This window comes from Pagrus pagrus, assembly GCF_965226575.1.
Source record: "Pagrus pagrus genome assembly, chromosome: 1".
In the NCBI taxonomy this organism is placed as follows: Eukaryota; Metazoa; Chordata; class Actinopteri; order Spariformes; family Sparidae; genus Pagrus; species Pagrus pagrus.
Window position 1 is genome coordinate 34,286,902 of NC_140185.1, and position 13,953 is coordinate 34,300,854.

The 13,953-nt window shown below is 44.3% G+C and overlaps 1 protein-coding gene across 4 annotated transcripts in view; it reads right to left on the bottom strand.

Moving 5' to 3' along the window:
- Positions 1-13,953, bottom strand: part of kctd15b (potassium channel tetramerization domain containing 15b) — a 29,399-nt gene that overhangs the window by 5,127 nt on the left and 10,319 nt on the right. For all 4 annotated transcript variants that reach the window (XM_084355486.1, XM_084355485.1, XM_084355487.1 and 1 more), the window contains 2 exons: positions 13,342-13,486; positions 7,550-7,855 (listed from right to left, as the gene is read on the bottom strand). In XM_084355486.1, coding sequence (XP_084211612.1) covers positions 7,550-7,855; positions 13,342-13,486 — 451 coding nt within the window. The remainder of the gene's footprint in view (positions 1-7,549; positions 7,856-13,341; positions 13,487-13,953) is intronic.

Consider the following 13,953-nt stretch of genomic DNA (forward strand, 5'->3'; position numbering starts at 1 on the left):
GTTCACATATTATCGCACAAACTTGTTGAGCAGACCTGAAACCCACCCCCCAGTTTCCTGATTAAAACTAAAATGTGGGCCGACGTGCTGCTTGTAAGAGAAGGACCACTTGGAAAATGTACCCCCACCCTCCTCCTCCTCCTTTTTAGTCCTCCGGCCATACGACGACGACAAACTCTGTAATTTGTGAGACAGAAGGGGCGGCAGACAGCTGATGGTGAGGATGGCTAATTAAGAGACCTGCCCAAGCATCAAACACTCCCAAATCCATGACAGACGACGGAGGAGCCTAACGATTATGGAAATGATATTACATAGCCTTCTTTGATCATTGCATCACATTGCATTTTTCCCCATCATCTCTTAACGCATGTGGGACTCCGTCATGTTCGGCAATGAATTTGGTCACAGAGGAGAATGGCCTGATCAATAAAGATAGTCTGAAAACACTTTTATCATTAATGCATGGCAACACAAAAGACTTAAGGATATTATTATAGATAGTTGTAACTGATTCAAGAACACTGTAATGACTATAAGAAGCCATAAAAAACACTTCACATCCAGTTTGACACAGTGAATTAGTGCCACGGGGGGATAAACAATACATTAAATAATTAAGATGTATCCAAGCAAAAGGTTTCAATGTCCACAGGACAACGTCCTGAAATCAATCCCAGCTGACGACAGAAAGTAATGTACCCTCTTAAAAAGCTAACACATGTCCTAGTGGCTCAGTTCAGCACAACATACTTGTGACTGCAGGCTTTCACATCCCAGCTTATGTTGTACTTGTGCAGATTTCTCTGCTTACTTTCCCGCCTCACTCGAGCGAAACCATGGCAAAAAATCTCGTAACAGCAAGTTGCACAAGAGCAATGGGATTGGTCAAAGTTTCACTCCAAGCATGATGAATTCTGTGAAACACAATTACAGCTAATTAGCATTCTTCTGTTCGCTTTTGCTTTTAATAGACGCTACTTTTAGGCTTAGCGATGACCTTCCCAGGCAGTATCGTCTGTGATCATGTGTGAGGAATGTCACAGGAAATTAGACAACAACAGTACCGAGGACACACAGCACCTCACTAAAGTTACTCCCTGAACTTTAGCGCTTCTTCTTCGTCTTTTCCCGTCTGTGTGATCGAAGCACAAAGCTGAATTAAAGCATCCCCCTTCATCTCTTCATCTCCCTCCTCATCCCCAGTGATCCTCATTCATCTGAAACATAATAAACCATTCTCACTGTTACATGGTTGACTTGGCTGCACAGGGATCTGCCCCCAAAACATACACACATACCATGCGGTATGTAACCATCTCGCTGAGCTGCCACTCAATCTGGGGTCGCAGTGGGGGAACGAGAGGGGATATATCAGCCTCGCTGCTCCAACCTCCCAGCACCGTATATTTCCAACACAGCCAAGATGGAAGCAGGAATCAAAGTGGAGGAGTCTCAGGGCTGGAAACCGGAGCATAATGTAATATTGATGGCCACCGGAGTGCACACACACACCCCTCGCAACACCTCTCCGGAGGCGCTGGAAGACACTTGCTCCTCGTGGCACGGGGGCTCAGGGTTGATTGACACGTATGACACACGCTGCAGCATGCGATGGGCGCTGCACTCAGGGGGTCGCTTTTGTTTAACTATGCACAGTCTTTAATATGTGACACGGAGCGCTAACTGCAGTCCCCGCATCGTATCCTCTGCTTATCGCTAGCATCTGGCACGAAACAGCTCGAGAAGCTCCAACTCTTTCTATTTCTCAAAGCCATCTGCCAGCTTCTTTTTTTTTTTTTTTTTCAGGAATCATAAGCGACAAAAACACTTTGACAGCGTGATATATTCCTATAGCATTTGCAGCACATTATCTAGTAGCTGCGTTTGGGGAGCTGACAGGATTGAGCTCAACATTACAAATGGACGCTTTAATTTAAAGCGTCTTTAAGTAGCAAGAATCTGAAGAGTTGATGTAGTTCAGGTGACCCCAGCAGTGTAAATACCCACTGAGCTACACCAGTAAAATAACACTCATTCTGAATTGTAAGTACTTTTTCTTTAGATATTTTAATCACACACACTTTTACAAAAATATGAAGTAAAATATACTTTTACTTGAGTAAAGCATCTGAATACTTCTTACTATTTCTGCTGGTTACATTTGCATTTGTCAAATATATAACTGATTGTATTATTACATGATAGAAGCACTTATTCATTTTAAATTCCTCCTTATATTAAAAAGGTGCGATGTGTCAGAATCGGCCACCTCTTGAATATGTGCCACAAACAAATGGGGGGCAGCGTATCGCCCGAGTAACTGCTAACTGCTGCGAACTGTAGCTGCTGTTAGCTAATTAGCTCAGTTAGCCGTGCAGCTGGTCGTCTGGACTGGGAGCTCAGAGTGGTATTACGTGACGGGACAGTCTAGCTGGTTAGCATGCTAACTTCAACTTTCTTTGACATGATGTCAAAACTCTTATTTTTTCACATTGTGTTGATAATTTCAGTTTTTTATTTTTATTTTTAAGTGTATTTCTTCTGTTTATTGAAACCGTTCACAAACTTAAATCTTGCTCTTCATCCTCTTCTCCCTCCAGGTGTATCATAGCTCCCGCTGGCTGTTTCCAGGGCCACTTTCAGAAAGATATAACCATACTGCATCCACCAAAAAACATTTTTCTGGCTCCAACTGCTGAAGCTGTCAGCAGGCAGCAGCATCGTGTGGCCTTTATCCTCACCGAGCTGCAGGTTAATCTGCTGCCTGTTGGGCCCCGAGTGCCCGGCGCTGCGCTCCACCCACTGAGCCACACAGGCAGTACAGAGACCCCTAACCACAGCGGTGTTAATGTCTTGTTCTGCCACTGAGGAGCACAGCTGAGGTGTTTGTGTGGCCTTGTCTGCTCTGATGAGCTGTGCTTTCTCTCTCTCCGCCCAGCGCAGGATTGATGGAGTGGCAGTGTGACATGTAAGAGAGTGTTGCGACGTGTTGCGTTCCCCCGCCTGGGCAGCGGGGGGACAGGGGGCCCTTCTCCACGACCGCCTCCGCTGTCACATTGATGAAGGACGGATTGGCTCTGGTCTGATCTGAGTGCTTCATCACGGTGATGTATGGAGCAGCAGGCCCGGCTCCAGCTCTGGGACGCGCGTGTGTGTACACCTCTGTGGCTCTTTGGCTAAATGTTTTCCCTCCGTTAAGTGCCTCTGCAGCGCTCGGTTTTCTCTCCGCTGGATCTACATCACAGCGCAGGTGGTTTGCGTTATTCCCTAAATTCCATTCATGACTTCATGGAGAATCACTCGCCAAGGTGGAGTTGTTTATTCTCACTCTCTCACATTTGAATACACATGAGAGAGGACTGAAGAAAGGGCTAAATTCGCAGCGTACACTGTAAGCCTCTCAGGCTTTTCTTCCTTCTCTCTACGGACTGACACAAACAGTCAGTATCACTATATTTCTAAACTGTAAATAGATGATGACATAATAACATAACATGAATTTAATACTCTTGAAAATAAAGTCTTTGAATATTACTTATAACCAATTATACTGACCTTAGGGGTGTTTAAGTGAATACAAACTGAATAATAAAGTGTATAAACTGGGTGTCTGTGTTGAGAAATGTCATGTTATCTCATTGTGTCCAACGTATCACAAGGTCTAGCAAGTTCCCAGCCCAGGGCAAGACAGCAACGATACCTTAGCCTTGATAAAATCATTCGGGACTAAAATGAATTCTCTACGCAGTGACGCCAAAATAAATTGAAAACAGCGTACATTTACAAGTTGTCATAAATCCATCTCTTTCTTGTCAGGACCTCCTCATAAAAACTGTTCCAGACAGCGCTGCATCTGCCCTCCCCACCCCACCACCGCCTCCTCTGCTCCCTCTCCTTGGTCTTCCTCTCTGGGCAGGGTGTGGTTGTGTGTGCGTTCCCCTGGGTTGGGGTCCAGGACTGAAATCAGATCAGAGGCTCATTGTCTGGCGGGTAAGACGAGGGATTATTTTCCTAACCTTCTCATACCTTCACGCAACAATGAGAGAGGACAGAATGAGTAAGCTGTTTAGAAAAATCTCTTCTTACACCGAAAAACACCTCCATCTGCTCCTTGTGTCCTCATCTACATCGACTCAATGAGCCGGGCCCCCTTCTACTGTGCCTGCATATGTGTGTGTGTGTTTGCGCTTTTGATTTATTATTTTTTTTTTATAAACACAATTTCGTGCATCCTTGTGTCTTAAAGGGGCCGGGCGTGAGATAAAACAAAAAAAAAGAAGCCCCGACGCCGTAACGAACGCCACCTTAACTGAGGAGAGGCCGCCGCGCTGCGAGACAAAAGGGAGGCATCGCTTACAGGAAGCCTCGAAGATCCAGCTCCTCCTTCAGGTTGTCTGAAAAGGAGGATTTCAAGCTCACCTCACCTTCAGAGGAGCGGCTCGATTAAAAAAAACCTAAACAATAAAAGCTCATTGCAGACCACGTTAGTCGGATGTGCTCACATCCCATAACCAGTCTCACTGGTAAACAGAGTGGGAAAATGTTGTGTTAGTTGATGCGGCCAATTAATTATATTGCAAGTCATTTAAAAATCTATAAAAGAAGTATAAACCGGTTTAGGCTGTTTGAGAAATTGTAAGTATGGTATTAAAAAATGCAATACGTGTATTTCAATTGCCTTGAGCGGTGTTATATTGGAGTCTTTTTAAAAAAGGAGCTGTGTCTTAAAAAGGAGTAAAGCGTAAATTATGCATATCATTTCCCCCCCCCCCCTCACCACCACCCCTTCTCCATTCCTCTTCTTCATCGTTTCGCAGGAAAACATGGCCGCAGTCCACACGTGCTTTGTCCCGCTTTCTTGCTCGGCTCTCCTCCCTGGAGGTGGTCTCTCGCGCTGGCAGCAGGGAGGTGGAGGTGTTAGAGTGCACCAGCCTGCCTGGGAGAAGCTCCCTCTGGGTGCTGGAGGGGGGAAGGCTCCTCTACGTGTTGGCCTGTTCATGGCTGCGGGCGCTGGAGTGTGTTATACGGAGCCTGTGGTGTGAGGCTGTTATGTTTCTCCCCCGTTCTCCCTCTCACAGACCTCTCCGGGTAACAAAACTGTAAAACTAGTTTCTGAAGTTGTTTTTAGCGTCTCGCTGCTTCACTTCACACTCTGCTTTCAACAAGGATGATTATGCACCTCAGCCCAGACTGCCTGTTTTAAAATTGTACAACATGTTTACAACAAAATCTATTTGAGATTATATCAATACCATATTCATCCGCTGTATGTGTGAGTGCAATACAAAGATAAAGAGCAGCCGCGTACTACGATGAAGCAGCCCGGGCTCAGATTTCACATCTTGCTACAGTCCACTTGGAGGCTGTGACAGAATGAAAACCTACACACACTCTGTACACCTGTTATTACCTCTGGTAATCTCTTGACAAACTGACTGTGGCTCCCTCAGAGTAGCTATTATCTCAGTTAGTGACAACATGCTATTATCTCCACTGTGGCAAAATGCAGCATAAAAAGGACCATAAATGGTGCCAAATGCCTCACAGCGAAGCTTAGAGGTGGAATTTTAGCTTATAGGCAATGAAGAAAAAACAGAGCACAACATCAGCCTTTTGTACCGGCTCGTGACCTGAAAAATAAAATCTGTGAGGTGACACAGACTATCACGAGAGACGGCGTCCTCTCCTTCAGCACATGCTGAGGCTCAGTAACACCAGTGGAGCTGTGCAGTGGACATCAAAACGGCCGGCTGCGCTGTAGAGATGCCAGCCAGGTGTTTAAGTGCGTATGAGAGTGTTGACGGGTGGGTTTGCCTGCTCAGCAAAATCCTTTGCTGGATAAATAAAGGTTAAAGAAAGGCTCCACTGTGGCAACATGCAGAGTGTACACAAGGCCACAAATCATGTTGACTGACTCATTGTGAAGTGCCTCTGCGTCCTACGGTTAACCTCAAAAGACGGGACTGATCCCATTAAACACCTATGGTGGTGCCAGCAGATGCAGAACTTGCGTGTTTGGACATCAGGGGCCTTCATTGTGAAATGATGAGGAGAAATGTGCATTAATGAGAATTGTTATCTTGATGCAGTGAAGATTTTGATTCCTAGCTAAAACCCTCATGGTAGAAAAACACAGTTTTTAATCAGGAAACAAGAAAATGTGTTACTCGAAGTTACTTTGTTCTTGCGCCAGGAGTTATTCGACCCGACATGCTGCACATTGTGTCTACTCACCAGAGGCCTTGGCCACTGAGATAAGCGCCGTAATCAACTTCCCTGGATGCTATCTGTCTGTAGCTCGTGCAGTTACCACAGCGCCGGTTTGTCAACAGTCAAAATTTCTTTGTATTCTTTCACTCACAGCGCGTCGACTCATCTCTTGGCAGTTATTGTGCTACGTGTTGTGTCTTTGAAGTTGTTTTGTGTTACAACCAGATGTTTCCGCTCCACCAGAGGTTCACTTTTTTCTCACACTGAAATCCATCGCAAAGAACCTGGGACTCTTTGTTAGTTGCTGTGGGTGTCGCAATGCCGCCTCTGGTTTTGAACCTACATCGTGAAGCTTAATGTTAAAAATGCAGTCACCTAGTATTCTTAGTATCCTGTAGACTTAATAGCTCGCTTTCAATTGTTTGGGTGCCGTTATACTTTCCAGGTTTTTAATTAATACAAAAATAGGTTACATATTATGAATTTGCTGTACATCTTATTGTCTGGTTTTACTGGTTCAGTGTGTGTTAGTGGCAAATATGTTGCTATTGGAAATGTGATTAACAACAGGGCTCCAGAAACTAACTTTGCACATTGGTTGCACTGTTGCACGTAGCCTTTAATGATACTAAACAGGAATAAAGTGTCAAATACCTGTTGTTCTCAATTTAAATTGCATGCAATAAGAAATTGCAAGGACCACATTTTTAAAAAATAAAATAAACTACTACATTTCAGGCACACCAGTGTGATCAATGCAAATATTTTGTTGCACTTGTCAGATTTTTGGGTGCATGATCGACCAAAATAGTCACTCCTCAAGCCCTGTAAGAAGATTTTCAACTTTGTTAAAAACACTTTTTCAATTCAGAGCTCTTTGTTTAGTTTATGTTTCTCTTTCAATCACAGTAAAACAATTTTGTAATATTCCCAAAATTAACTCAGGATCTGGTACGGCATGTATCGAGACCTAAAAAATGACTTAAGTTATATTAAATACTGCATTTGTTTTAAAGTACTTCTCCAAGAATATTAAACTTTTCATGGCTTGGCGCCTTCGTACCTATCTCGTCTTCTCCAACTATACTAACTATAATATAATTGTAGGGACTGTTTGATTTGTAGTGCACATCCTCTTGACTTTTTTAAATTTTATTACTTCTGTATTTGTCAAATCAGTTTGTGCAAAAAGGAGAAGGAGGCTGATAGATTATCTGTCCCGGGCTCATACATGAACACCACACCAACCCATGGAAATGGAATTACTTCCATTAGGACAGACACAATAGTCCCGGTTCAGAGTACAACCAACAGAAGTGTGTTTCCGGTGTGTTACCTGGACGGAGTTGAGCCTGCAGTAGCCATTGAGGGGAAAGCGGATGACGTGTGTTGGGTCCTGGTTCCAGCCGGCGTTGACTGAGTTGCACATAACGTCTCCGGTCTCGGGGAAGATCTCCTCAATGAGCACCTTCTCCCCGCTCAAGGCGATCCTCTCGCCCAGGTCGGGTGTGACGCGAACCACGAGGCAGTCACAGGGCTGCGCCATCCGTCGTTGCTCCCGCTCCTGCTTCCAGCGCTCCAGCTCCTTGATCATGGGCGTCAGCTGGTAGTAGCGCGCCTCCTCGTACAGCAGGTGGAAGTCCTATACAGGAGGAAGAACATGGAGATGAGTGCAGGAAGTTCACCAGGGTCATCGGGACCAAACCCCACACATGTACAGTGTTGTGTCATATTAACATGATAGTAGAAGGTGTATTTACAGCGAATCCTGATGGCTTCCCCACGGTAACTAATGACAAAGTGTCCTTGAGCAAGACACTTAACCTCCAATTACTCCAGGAGTGCTGCTCTGGCTGTGTCTGCACTTTGACCTTTCTGCTGTAGTAAAAACTAATGGTGCATGCATTGGAGACCAACGCTCAAAATGTCAGACAATATTTCTGAATATTTTCAGGAAACACGTTTATATACACGTATCAGATACTACCAGCGTCCTTTGTCCTCACCGTCCATTATAAGAAACCATAAGTAAGGAGTGCTAAGAGACTCCTGTAAAGTTGGAAGTATAAAAGCATCCTGCACTCTTGGTAAGTTGATCTGGATAAGAATCAGAGAAATACCACAAAATACAAAAGTAAAAAGGTGACCTTTGTTCGTCCTTTTAACATTAAGAATTTCTCATTGCCACACATTTGAAAACAGCAGTTTGACATCTCACTTGTTACCACGTAGCTTAAGACATCTTCTGGAGAGAAGAACAATAAACCAAGATCGGTGATGGCCTCCGACCAGCAGGACAACACTCAATAAACAAAGCATAGCCATGCTGCAGCTCTCCTTCACAGTAGCTCTTGGCAGAGCCGCGCTAGCCTTTAGCATGTCTCAGTGAGCCGACTCCAGAAAGGCCGACAGTAGGGCTCCAGTGAAGTGGGATGGTGCATTCCTGTGTGCAGACAGTCTGCAGCAGATTGTCTGCCTCTCCCTCCTGGGCAAAGCTTGCTGGGGGCCATTTGCCCCTGTGCTCTTGCCTCTAATTTCCCACAAGACCAGATGGCACCATCATTCACCGCTACCATAGAAAATACGGAGAGGCGGAGGTTCGCGATTGGAGGCAGACGGGAGGTGAAGGAAAGATATGTGCAAGTGAACATGAGGACAATCATCAGCCAAGGAGGATTTTTTAATGTATTCCTCACATGGAGGGAGTTTTATGTTAATGAGGCTTGTGGCCCGATGTTAAGCTCCTATTAGAACAAGATTTAATTAGGTTACACCTAAATGCTGCAAATCTTTCTGCTAAACAATTAGTAATTAATAAATCTGTGTTCTGATTAGTGTTTCAACATGACAAAGAATGACAGCTTAATCCATTCTTAGTTTGTGAACTTGACATCGCTGCCTTTCAAAGTTTATTCTTACACGATGCTGCTGGCTATAGTTTGCTTTAGTGTGTGGACATTGTCAGATCAGACTGTGCATTTGGTTTGCGTATTGAATGGCTACAGATAGAGGTTGCTCATCTTGGCGCAGTCTAAACGCCCTTGAAAACCGATCCGGCGTGTGTTTGTGCTGCGGAAACAACATATGTTTCATATAGTCTGCATCATTGGTGGCTGTGGGTGTTGGGTGCAGGAGCCGCCAGGGAGCCCCGATCTAAAAAGAGTTTTTCCCCTTTCCCTTCCACGGACCACTGCTGGGTCTAGAAACAGAGCATGGCAGCAAACAGCATATTCATTAACCCTGCTGCTTCTCTCAGACTGTTTAGCCTTGAAAAAGCCTCGCTCTCTGGTTTACCCCATCATCTAAGCTGTGCCTTCATCTCAGGCGTGTGAACGACACCCAAATACAACTCCATCTGGACGAGCGTTGACGCAACACATCTTAGGCTGACGGTCTAATATTTAAGATTTCAGAATGCGAGAGTAGGTGGGGAGGGAGGGAGTGGGTCCTTTTTTCCCTTTTTCTCTCCCTTTCTCCCTGTCTTTTTCTCTCCTGGCCCTCTTGCTGCAGCTGACAAAACTCATACTGAGACGCTCCCCTTCAGGCGGCTCTCTGTATCAAAGTGTAGCTCCTCATCCTTCACAGGTCTGAAGCCATGGATGGATATGTTTTTAACAGGGGTCTGTCTGCGAGGCACTTTAGTCATCCTGAGCAGCGCAGAAAACAACAGAGTAATCCTAAGCGCTGAGGTGAGGATGAGAGGGAGACAGGGCCAACAGCTCTGTCCTGGCTGCTGGAGCTGCTGCTACTGCTGCCAGCTCTACGAGACAATTCATCCCCGAATCCTGTGTCCAGACAGCCCGTTTGAGCTTCAAAATAATGATCCGACCTGATCGCCCACCGGCAAGGCAACATCTCAGGGAAGGACAGAGGGAGGGAGAGACGGAGAGGGCGGCAGGGAAAGAGAAGAAGAGGAAGAAAATGATGGAAACTGTCACTATGAGGGAGTCGGAGGACTGATAAAGACCTACCGTGTGTTTTGGACAAAACAGGACGAAAAGCCACACAAGTGGAGGCGAACAGCCGACTCTGGTCTGATACACAGCACCCACAGAAAATAAAAAACATTAGCTCTTTCCTCTTTTTAGCAATTGATACCTAAAGAAACAAAGCGTTATTGATTTAAAGTGCAATACAGAAGCCTGAGCAAACCGACGCATGAAGCACTAACTCTTAACGGTTTGTAACCATGGCCTCAATATGACTGAGCATTGCTTACACTCTCGTGATTAATCGTACTTTGAATAATGAGATGAGGGAGGATATTAATAGTGAATATTTTGTTCCACTGATGTAGGCTGAAAAATTTCTTTTCCTATTCTGCTCAGACTTTCACATTGATTTAGCAAAACACACAGCGCCGTGGCTGCCAGCAGCAGAACAGACCCAGCCCTCTGGCGACGGCAAGCCTGATTGTGTTCAGATAAGGACATGCTCAATTCCGCCTCGCACTATTTGCATTTTTTTTTTTTATTTCCCCGGCTTCACGCAAATTGAAAGGTATGCAGATCAACACGGGGCTTATGCGAGGGGATCGTAATGAGTTGAAACAATGAAGCCCGATGCGTTCTCTTCAACCGTGGCGCCTGATTGGACTGTCAAGACTTCACAGGAAGGGAGGGAAAAAGCATGAATAAGAAGGGAGAAACTAATCGCTACTGAGTCAGGCCATCATTTGCAGAAAATATGCAGCGCTTTCATGTCATGTTCTGTTGTCTGAGGTTTGGCTCTCGTTCAGACTATCCGTGAGGCCCGGAGAGTTTGCCCCTCGGCTCTGTGTGGCTTGGCCTCGCCTTGTTCCCTTGAAGAGAATGATGAACAAGCGCCAGCCCGGTGGAAAGGTCACGCAAGTTAAGGTGGAGTAGAAGTGGAGAATAGAATACACCTAGGAAACAGTATCACTGGATAAAAACCTTGAACAGGAAGGAGCTGTAGGCTGAATATATAATAATTCTGACAAAGCCACATGTGGATGTGTGACTACTTTTGGAGTGAGACCGGCTTAATAGCGTTGCCATAAATTTGGTTTTAAAGGTGCACGGATGAATATTTTAATATCAACAATAGATTAACTCAGACCTCTAGCAGCAGAAATGACACACTGTGCCTCCGTCAATCAAAACAAAAACAAAAGACGTGACTAGCATGGGATCGTGGGAGTCGTCTATCGCGTTGAACAACCACCATTGCTGATGAAAATCTGTCTACGTGACTCGCTCATGGAAGACATATTGTTTTATTTTAAGGTTATGTTTAATTACGTTTGCAGACTTCCTTCCTCGTTCTCTCCCTCTCTCCTGGAAGTTACGGCAACAGGCGACAAAATCAATCGCACCGCTGCCTTAAAAATTACCTATTTCTCTGGGTTTGACAATTTTAACGCAGAAATGTTACATATGATATCTTTAATACGTGTAATGTGCAGCGCTCTAGTATTTTAGTGTCTTTCAGCTCACTGTTTTGCTTTTACAGCCCGAAAAATCTCCTGTTTTAGTTCCCGTTCACCGCTCTCATCGACCTCAGCAGAAGGCAGCGATTTTCTGTATTAAAAAAATGCTCGACCAACTGAATACTCCCCAGTGATGGAATGTAACTAAGCACATTTGCTATTGTACTTTTATTGTACTATTGTAGTTTTTTTTTGCTCCATAACATTTATTTGATAACTTTAGTTACAAGTTACTTTGCAGTATGCATGCTGCATCAGAGCAACAGTGGGGCATTTTTAAATCAAATTATTTTGTCAGAAATTGGATTAAAAAAACAAAACATTGATTCTGATAACCAAAACAATGTTGAGTATCAGATAATCGGTCATCCATTACTAGACAGTATATACACACATGTAAATATATGTGTAATTTACTTGTATTTTTGATACTTAAGTACATTTAATATCAGATACTTTTACTGAAGTACTATTCGTATGGCTGACTTTCACTAACCAAAGTAATATTTTTAACACGATATGTTTACTTTTACCAAATTTTTATTGATGCTACCTGCCCCCAAACCAAACGGCAGACAGACATTAACAAGCCGGTGAACCTAGTACAATAACTGTCTGATGGATAAGCAACATGTTCTCCATACATTTATCATCGATATCAATCACAACAGCTGCCTGCGTTAAAGATTACCATTTTACTCTTACCATAAACTTACACTGCTCATATCAAAAAATACAATTTGTCATCAGTTACCTAAAAATGACCCTGTTTGGATGGGAAATCAACAACTATGTACACCTTAGTGTGTGTAAATCATTATTTGATATCAAGGCAGCACAACGATATTCCCTCCCTTCAGATGCATGAAACAACTGCGTGTTCACTTATATCAAAACGAAGAGGATTCTCTCATGCAGACGCTAAAACAGGAGCCAGGTGTGTGCAGCCTCGGTAATCTAACACGGACCGAAGCGGATTCAACGGTCCACAAAGTGAGTGCGCACAGATGCATGTTTACATGGCTACAGAAGCATATTAGTGTTATATTAAACTGCACCAACATCCTGTGGGTCCCTGACTGTCAGTGAGACTTCCTGTCTGTGTGGGAGTCGGTCATCAGAGCGAGGGTGGGCAGAGGGGTGTGCAGGGCTATTTCACCTGGGCTCACCTCTATAGAAACCACTCTGAGTGAAAAACAACAGCTCAGGGCTTTGGCACACACACATCGCCGGGCCATGCTCCAGTTAGCCAGTTAGCATTTTTTACCTCTCCGCCACTGTAAACTCCAGCTGAGTCTGTTCCATATTTGTCTTTGTTCCCCCCAAAGTTTCCTAATTACTGCTTATGCTTATACTACAGGTAATTAATGTGTTGAATGGAAAGGAGGATGAGTCTTCGCTGGCATCGTGAAAACACAACTGGCGGCTCTGTTGTGGTATCAGGTCTATTTTGAAAACATGCAACCCCTGAGAGGGCAGGTTAACATTAATAGATACAAACACATTCGCACATTGGTGCATCATCTGGAGAAAAAATCAGGACTTTAACACAATACTACAGCGTGTCTGGGCAGATGGCTGAACATACTCAAGGTTTTTTTTTTTTTTTTTTTATGTTGTTCGAGCTGATGGTGCAGTCGAGTACACACAATACAGTATGTTGTGGTGCAGATATGTACCTTGAAGTCATCTGGAAGGAGCAATTTGCTGGTCCTGAGGAAACTGAGAATGTAGCGGAATATCTCGCCGTCCCGATCTATGAAGTAGTGCTGCTTCAAGCTGTCCAACACGATGGGCTCTGTGCCATTGAACAGACGACTGATTCTGAAAATTGAAACACACACACACAAACACACGCGCGCACACACAGGCAGCCGCACACACAAACACACACACATAATGGAATGAGCCAGCTCCCTTCAAATGCATGAAACAATTACCCTCCATTTATTTTTCAATTTTATTAGCACTAAGCTTGAAATGCATTAGCATCCCAGGTTGAAACAAGGGGCTTAAGGCACAGTTCCTCCATTCCAGACTTGTTTGAAGTGTCCCTTCTGCAGAGAGATTATAACAACACACACGCTCGCTGCTTGTACTTACAGAAATTAATGGCATGAATGTAGCATTACAGCTCTATTATTCCATCTGTCAGAGGGTGGAAATGAAACAGAGGTAGGAGTTCCACATACTAATAATGTGCCGAGGACCTCTGGACAAAATATTTCACTTTTACAGTTTGACTTTTTCATATAAATGTAAGAGGACTTCGGACAGCTGCAGCCCTACTG